Raw genomic sequence first — 9,333 nt, 5'->3', positions numbered from 1 at the left:
TATTTTCTGCTGGGAAGGTGGCACAAGAAACGGCTTGATAGACTGGTGAAGAAGACCAGTTCTGTGATTGGCCAAGACAGGCAAGATGAGGGTGTTAGCCAAGCTTATGCCCATTATGGACAACACCACTCCCCCCTTGCATGAGACTATATAGCCCTTTAAATCCGGTAATAAAAATGTATTCATCTTGAGTAAACAAATGGAGAATATTGACATCCTAATAACTAAATGAGGAAAAAATTGATACAACATAATATTGCGATACTAATATTGTATTCATCCAGCGACACTCAATGTCGATATTTTATTATAAAAATTGCAAATATAAATTGAATTGTTTTTTAGTACTAGATAAAATGGTAAAATCGCAGAAGGAAGTTACAGACAAGAAGAAGAAGAAATCTGAAAAGCTCCATTTACATTTAAATCAAAAATAGAGACATTTGGGATTTTTACCAAGGATGGTAAAAAAGATTGATTTGACATGTGGAATTTGCAAGGAGTGTCATATGAAAGTAAAATATTTGGGGAATGTTACAAACATAAGAGATCATCTGATGCACAAACGTCTTGCGGTAATGTTAGCCAATGACAGCAAAGTTAACCTTAACTTAGATTAACTGACAAAGCAGCCAGCACCGGACACGTCTAGTTTGACTGACCTACCTCCAAGTACCTCCAAGTGTAACGACGATGCCCATACAGTACAACACTGTTGAAAATGAGTGCTTTCATTATAGGTTGAGACACTGCAACTGCAGAAAAGGGTTGCACGCTTTGATTATCTGAAAGCTCATTATCTCGTAAAGGTCATTTAATACATTAAAAGTATAGAAATTCTTGAATGTTGCATTTGGGATGTAATTTACATTCAAATAAGTGAGTATAAACTCAAAATTTATGACAGACTTTTAATCACAGGAGTCTGTCTAGAATAGAACAAAAAGATCCAAATAGTTTAAAAAATGTGTTCATCCAATTCATTTTATTTCCCACTTATATTACGTGTTTGTGTTTGTGTCTGCACTTATTAGTTTGAGGCTTTGATCTGACTGAAATACTCACTCAAAGGTAATTAAAAATGTGAAAACGTCTGTTCACAAAAGGTGTAATCTTTTTTCCTAAATCAATGTCACACTTAACAGTCAGAAGCTATCAAAAAGCACACAGGACAAATGAATCCAATTAGCAGCTCAGAAATCAAAGTCACATATTTCATACAGTAAAAAGCCAGAGTAGTCAATATTAAAAAGCTGCATTCATTTTTAGTTTCTCACAAAAATCTGTTTCTTTTTTAAACCCCTTGCAATGTACACCAAGCATTTGATAAACAATACATACTAAATGAGGAAGCTTTAGTAAACTCTTCTTCTAAAACAAAAAGTTGAATCCTTGTTCATACGTCATAATGATGGAACAGTAGGTCCAGAAAATTAGTGCATGACCAGAGGGTCAGTCAGTTGGCAGCAGACCTATGGTAGCAATGTGGAACTGATGGATAAATGCCCAGATGGACTCATTGGTGCTTCTGACATCTGGCCAGTTAGAGCTCCCAAAGTACCTAACCACCTGGCACCAACTGTCCAGGTGGGGGGCTCTCTTCTTTTCTCAAATAAAAAATAATTGTCATCTTACAAAATAATTTAGCCTGATATAGCTGTTTAACCGATATTACTCTGATACTGGACTTCTTGGATAACTTTCTGAGTGTGCCTGAAATAAAATCATTTTATGATCTGATGATCTGATGTTTCTGAACTATTTAATGTTTTGTGGTATAAAAATGTTTTAGTTTGTAAAAAAAAATAGAAATAAAAACTAGCATTGGAAAATTGTGGTGCTATAGTTAACAACACCAGTCAAAGGTTATAGAAACTTTTGTCATTCAGGCATTTTTGGTTGGTTTTACCCCTGAAGAGATGTAACTCGTCTTAATCCAAGAATGCTACAAAAAGCAATGTAAAATTAATTTTATACAGCTTAAAGTCCAACTCAGAGACTCGATTAATGAAGGCTGTTTCTATTATAATGACTCTCTTCACCAGACTGCCACCATGGGTGCACATTCAACGGGCACGTTAAATTACCAAGCAGAGCCTCTCCTGTTAGTAAATTACCAACTGAATATCATCCCTTTAGTTCGTGACTGTATCTATTCTCTCTGAGGTAAAGGTATAAGAAATATGTTACATCTTAGTAAGTTAAAACACAGGCAGTGTAGACACGATAAAGCAAAGGCTTTGAGGAGAAAACAGCAGTAGTAAAGAGAGCGAAGAGGGGAGTGAAATGAAATCTCTGCTGACTTATTAGCTGCATAGTAGCATGTTCTAGGATGAAAAACATGCTCTCTCTCCCATGTTCTCAAAACAATGATTACATCAGACATCAGGGAACTGTGTTTAGAGTTAGGTGAGTTGTCCTCAGATTTTCTTTTGGAGTTTTCAGTCAAAAAAAAAAAAAATAATAATACATACACATATATATACACATATATATATATATATATATATATATATATATATATATATATATATATATATATATATACACACACACACACATATATATATATATATATATATATATATATATACACACACACACACACATACATACGTGACGAATCCTACTTCCGGGCCTAAAGTAGTCTGCGTTTAATATGGCTTTTGTGTTGTTAACATGTTTAATGTTATGTATTTTCTTCTATTTAATCTCAAAAAGCTCCTAAAACAGTCAGTGATCACTGTTGACCTACCTCGGCTTTTATTACCGCTAATCATTTATTTAAGCTAAGTTTTTAAAACCTTAGGATGTAACTACAGCCCAGCCCATGCAGCAGTATATGAATGACTAACCTCGTATTGTGGATGGATTATCTCAGTTGTTCTCCTGGCTGAAGTTTGGTCCTTTTACAGCATCCTGCCATGCGATTACATTTGTTCCTGACCACCGAGAACACTCACGTTAACTTTTATCCAGTGGAAAAAAAGTTAGCTTGTTTATATTATGCTAACATAGCTGTGTCGCTAGCGGTCACGTAGCACATCTTTATATACCAGCTAGCCCAACTTCAGCAACCCTACAAATGTCACTGCTGTTTAGTTTTCTGTCTTCATTTATGCTGGAAGTGATAACAGAGCTGTACGTTTTAATTTGTTTCCAAAACCCCGCAGTCAGGACATGCTATATTGTATTTAGATGGAAGCTAGCGAGCTAACTCCCTGCTAACTTCTAACTCCGTTAAATGTCATAAATTCCATTTTCATGGATGCCTGGATGTTAAATGTCTCTGTAAAGCACTTTGAATCACCTTGTTGTTGAATTGTGCTATACAAATAAACTTGCCTTGCCTTGCCTTGCCTTAAACTCAATTGTTACACCTGGTAGAGCAGAACGCTGATCATTTTATTAAAGATGAAAGACTTTAGACAGTTTTTCTACTCTCAGTAATGCCATAGTGATCGTTTGATATATGGACCTGCAGCGGAGTTTAGGTCCAGACACTGCTAGTGATGTCAGACTGAACAACCAGATTGTTCCTACTAATTTTTCCTTACCTTAATGTGAAAGGTAATATGAAAAGCAAAAAACAAATCTAAACATATTAACCTCACAGGACACCAGCACTTGTTTAAAATACAGTTTTAATCTTTTTGTAACTATTCGGGATTTATGTGTTTTATGTGTTTTTGTAAGTATGGAAACTGTTATTCTTAAACAACGTTTTTCTAAAAGTACAAAAAAATTTATGGAAGTGTATGAGCGCTAGTTTAGCAAGAGTTTATTTTACACAATAACACAATAAAGTCCCCATTGTGTAAAAAACAAACTAACAAAAACCTATAAAATACTTTAGTGAGCAAAATTAGGTTTAATGTGTAGAAAAGCCTAGATTGAATGCCCCCATATGAGACCACATGGTCTTTAGAGGTCAAAAGAGGAATTAAAATGGGTGACAAAGGATGAAAACGCACAAGGTGGCTCAGTAGACGATGGAGAAATAAGAATAAGAAGGGAAAAAATGATTTCAACACCGATCATGCTGGGAAAGAACAGGGTGTAAGTGTGCGTATGTGCGTGTCTAAGTGCTCTGATAATCTGTGATTCCGTCTCATCAGCACAATATCAAACTGCCTCCGACATCATGCTAAATAATACATCACTGTCTTTCTCTCTGTCTTGCACGCGCACATATACACACTGTATGGTATGTGCTAAAGCATGAATTAGTTATGACCTGACAGCCTTCAGAGGAAGAAATGTTCAAGGAGTCCAACAATCACATCAAAGTGTACCCCACCAAGCAGGCAGGCTGCCAAGGCTAAAGCAGCCCTACTGTATCTTTGCCATGCTGAACGCAAAATTCGTCCTATACAGCAATCTGCTTTATAAAGTGGTCATAATCATGCTGCTTTATTACAATTTATGTCATGGGTACACAGTTACACAGTATATTAACTGATCTATCAATTCAATATTATCCATTCACCCGTATCCACAATACACTGAAGCAACAGGCAGGGCAGTTAAGTTCAGACATTCTTGTCATCATACGCATTCTCCAATTTCTCTTGCACACCTGATTGAAGAGTTCCAAGGCATTTTGAGGCCAGATGGGATTTTAAAAAAAATCCCTGAAGTAAACAATCAATATTTCAACCTAGGGCTGTTCGATATAACGATATATATCGGATGACGATATAAAAACGTCTATCGTTTCATTTTATGCTATCGTTTGTTTCGTGGTGTCGCAAAATAAACTGTTTACGGCAATATTTTTTCATCGTTTTGATGGTCACTGTAGTGGTTATATTAATTTCTTAAAGTTCTCTCTTTCTCTTATATTTTATATAACCACACTACGGACGGACAAGCGCCTGTTTTTATGCCTTGTGGTTAGCAACAACCAACAACAGTAGCACCATCGCGTGTCTGCTTATGTTCCACATAAACCTTTCACAATAAAGCTCAAGATCCTGTTGAGACTTTTCAAAATAAACTGAATCACGTGAAAGAGCAGATTATTCACGGATGAGAAGTAAAAAAGAGCCGCCAGGTGCTAAAAAATAAACCTTAGACTCAAACGTTAGAACAGGCTTTTCCCCGCAGCACACCGTGCAATAAATGCTCACAAAGAAAACGGCGGCCGTTATAACTTATGTCTAAAAATGTATAGTTTCATGCATCGGTTAAAACACTCGACTCCAGCTACATGACGCGCAGCAGGAAACACTTCCCGCAAGTCGAGCTGCCTGAGATTCACAGAATTTACAGAAAATGTTACATTTTTGTGGTTTATATCGTTATCGGGACGATAGATGTCTTATATCGGGATATGAGATTTTGGTCATATCGCACAGCCCTATTTCAACCAACTAAAAACACTCAGCTGTGAAACCATTGAGTTCTGGGACCATCTTCAAACTCGTCTTTGTGTTGATCTGAACTGTGCACCTGTAACGTTGTGAAAATGCATCTTTCATGCTATAGTGTTGACAAAAATGCATTCACAAACAGCCTATTTTTAAACACCTGCCAAATTATTTAAATCTGCCTCTGCGAAGTGCCTGCTTCAGGATGATACTGCCATGATGAACTCACTTTCATGGCTTGTAATAAAGATAATGAGCAGGTATTTTTTGCTCATTGTTTTTCTGTAAGCATAAAGTCAGTACCTGCAAAAATCAAAACTCTGCGATGGCTCCAGAAACAGATTAGGCGGAAGGATTACATGGACTGTGAATGACTTGCCAAAAACTGTCCAAACTTGGGTGGATAATTCCTTCAGAGAAAATCTTCTACTTGCTGTATAAATATACAGCCTAGGTGTCTGCTGTGGACAGTCTAAAAAGTTCAAATTCAATAGAAGAGCGACCAGAAGTAAGTTTAATATTGCAATGTGGTCTGCTGTTAAAACCCCCTTATTCACACAGAGCAAGTCAAACATCTGAATGTATCAACAGCAGGGGCTCTTCAGCTAAGTCCCATGGATGCTCTCACTGAGAGCAAACTCCTTCTGTATCACAGCTACACACACATGCCCGCATAAACATCAACACAGAAACACACTATCACGCAGGATGAACGCGGGCCAAGTAGCAAGTAAAAATTTGTGCCAGTGAATAAATCTGGGACAACTGCTTCGACACACAAGTGGCACCGGCACACACATAAACACGCACACAGCATGTGTGGAGATTTAGATCCAGACACTTTGCAATCAGTGATATTGTCATCTTGCAGCACACCAGACACACATATAAATAAGATATACGCCAATCAGCTATTGTACCTACACAGAGAATATCACGGAAGGCCCACCAAAGAATGCACAAAGACGAACATAGGCAGTTGAAGAGTGTATACTTTTGAACAGCAAACAGCTGTGACAAACATATTTATGCATTTAGCCATCTATATTTGTGAGGACCAGTTTAGACCTCGGAAGAGGATATTTTTTGGAAAGTGGGGAGGACATCTGGATGGTTTTATGTTGGGACCTACTTTCCAGCGGACTGGGAGTTAAGGCTTGAGTTTCGGTTAGTGGTTTAGGTTGGACCAAAGGTTAGATCTAGATAAAAACAGGCCTTTATTTGTGTGCGTCAAGCTTATGACAAGGAGCTAGGTATTTGATGATCATAATAAGGTGTGTTTGAGGTGCATGTACAGATTTACACAAACGTAGTTTAGATTGACAAGTTAAAGGTTTACAGGTAACACTGCCTGTGTGGCTACTGTACAGAGGCATGGTGAATCATGGAGTTGGTGGTGGTCTTTTTTTTCCTCTGGTAAGTGACTTTAATCCATTTTGGAGCACATATGTAGGCCATTTTTTAACCTTGTTTCGAGTAATAAAACAGCTGAAATTACCTACTAATTAATTTTAAAGCGTGGAGACGAGTGTCTTCATCATCAACTTCTAACAACTTGTCAATCTCCTAATGAGCGTATCCTGGATATTCATCCTTTCTAATGACAAAAACATACTAATTAATCAGTGTTTTATTCACTATGAGTTAAATGTGTGACTGAGCCCATAAAGGCATCCAGGGAGTGTTTACTGAGGCCAAATGTGAGGGCCGCTTTCAAAGAGACTTCTATTTTTGACACCGCAGCTATTGCCCTCAGTGGCCATTAAAGAAATACTGGCTTAAGGCACTTCTGTGTCAATCCTTTATGCCAGGTGTGGACAACAAATTTTAAAATTCATTGCCCACATCTGCTTTATGCTTTTCATGCATGAACTAAATGCAGTGTGTGTCTGACTACACGAGGTCCCATCTTTACTAACACTGACACTATTAGAAAGTATCCTAAGTATTCCAAGTCATTTATAAATAGCTTCATATACAAAAAGTAAAAGCAGGTATTTTGATCTGACCAAAGTGCTTTTTTAATAACACTCCAGGTTTCAGAGGGATTTGGGGAGACAGCATTCAGACATAGAATCAGATAAATGGAATTCATGCAACATTAACCATGTTATTATTTTTACCTGTTCCTATGAAATAGTATCCAAATTGCCATTAATCACAACCACCACTATTTCAGGAACTAATTTGTAAGACTTGCTGTTGTAAGGGCAGCACAGCATTTCTTCAGAGGCTATATTCACACTAAATAGTATTAAAAAGTAGTATGAATGACTATAACTTACACTCTATATAATGTTTTTGGCATTTTACTTTCACTGAACATTTGTAGCCACTTTGTGATAAATGGTGGAAAAGAAAGCAGAGGTATAAAATACAACAAAGAAGCTCATTCAAAGGTATAGCTGCTGAGGCATTTTTGCCCAAGTGTTGTGCATCATCACCACCTATAACAAACACATTATGATAAAGACAACAGGTTTAATTGTAAATTATGTTAATTGTTCTTGAATTATGTTAAACACCTTCTTCTCACATTCTCTTCTCTACAGTATTTTTCATTGTTAACTGATACATTGCAAATGATTATGTTACCGACTCGTGTCTAATTTATGTCTACCTAAATGACACCTTGTGTCGATGATCTTTTAGAGGGCATTTGGGGTTACATATTGGGACTATAGTGTTGCCATGCAATCTGTTAGCATGTCAAGAAACTATTCAGTCAATAAGAATCAAGTAATAAGTGTTGCTAGTTTTCCCAGTGTAATGTGGTTGCCTCAGTTTGATGCTTTATGCTTTGTTACTCACTGAATTGTTGAGGACATCAAAGTTTTTCTTATCTGAATCTCATCTCAAATCTTTAATGCTCCCAGCATATGGTGTTGATTCACAGTGAGCGCTAAATTTAATTAACAAGCAAACTTTTACCTCTCCTTATGTATGACTATGGCACCACAGTGTTTATTTGGGCCCTAAGGGAAGGGGGCAAAAGCAGTTCCCCTCGCGATGACTCCACTCCTCCACAGCATGATCAGAACGCTGCATTTTTCAACTGGTAAATTCTTCCACCATATTAAAGTGGTTATGTAAAAAGGACAGATTGACTTGTCTGTTTTTGTTTAAGTTAAAAAACATAAATGTATGAGAAAGATTTTAGCGCCCAAACATCTGGGCTCTGCTCTTCCACGTCTACATTATATAATCTTTAGTAAGCTCACATTTTTGTCATTTTTGTTTATCTATGCTTTCCTCTCTCTCATAACAGCCTACTTTTTAAAAAAAAAAGGTATGAACTTGTCACCCACTAGGGAGTCTCTTCCTGTGCTGAGTGGGAGGGAGTCAGAAAATGCATATTGAATTCAGGGCATAGCAGTCCTTCTTGGAAACTTTCTGCATCTGGATGGCTCTCAGTGGGACTGACTTAAAATCATGTACTGAGTGAAGACACGAGGACGTAAAAACCTTACGTGTGGTATTTTAAGAGTACACTATGTCTAACAAATAAACAGGGATTGCTTGGGGTAGACAACACACAGTGGACCACTTCATTTACTTCTTGATTGAAAAACAAGGGCTCACTCAAGGTCGAGTGTTTGTTGCGAGTGTCCATCTTTCCTACACGCCTCAGTACATACCCACAACGAGATGTGTCCTATGGAATTTGACCTGATATTTAGTACTCAGAGTGGGTCTCGGCTTATGCTATTAATTTACCAGATATATAAAGGTCAGCAGTGAAGCATAGCATATTTATGCTTTACATACCAGCCAGACACGCAAACACAAACACAGACACTTTCTGACCTTCATAGTTGAGTTTGAAGCCATGTGCAGAAACCGCAAAGTCACTGGTCAGTCTCAACGAGAAGACATTTCCTGTGCTGGTGACCGGAGGTGGAACCTGGAAACCTGTTAACCTGTATAAACAGAGAAGATAATATACTGACATGATCAACAC

At 37.4% G+C, this 9,333-nt stretch overlaps 1 protein-coding gene across 1 annotated transcript in view; it reads right to left on the bottom strand.

Moving 5' to 3' along the window:
* csmd1a (CUB and Sushi multiple domains 1a) overlaps window positions 1-9,333 on the bottom strand; it is a 125,624-nt gene that overhangs the window by 79,602 nt on the left and 36,689 nt on the right. Inside the window, exon 2 of the mRNA XM_080296482.1 lies at window positions 9,180-9,292. Within this exon, the coding sequence (XP_080152608.1) occupies window positions 9,180-9,292 (113 nt within the window). The remainder of the gene's footprint in view (window positions 1-9,179; window positions 9,293-9,333) is intronic.

Source organism: Astatotilapia calliptera, chromosome 22 (genome assembly GCF_964374335.1).
Source record: "Astatotilapia calliptera chromosome 22, fAstCal68.1, whole genome shotgun sequence".
NCBI classification, from domain to species: Eukaryota; Metazoa; Chordata; class Actinopteri; order Cichliformes; family Cichlidae; genus Astatotilapia; species Astatotilapia calliptera.
Note: the sequence above shows the minus strand (reverse complement) of the source record. Positions and strands in the feature narration are given on the sequence as shown.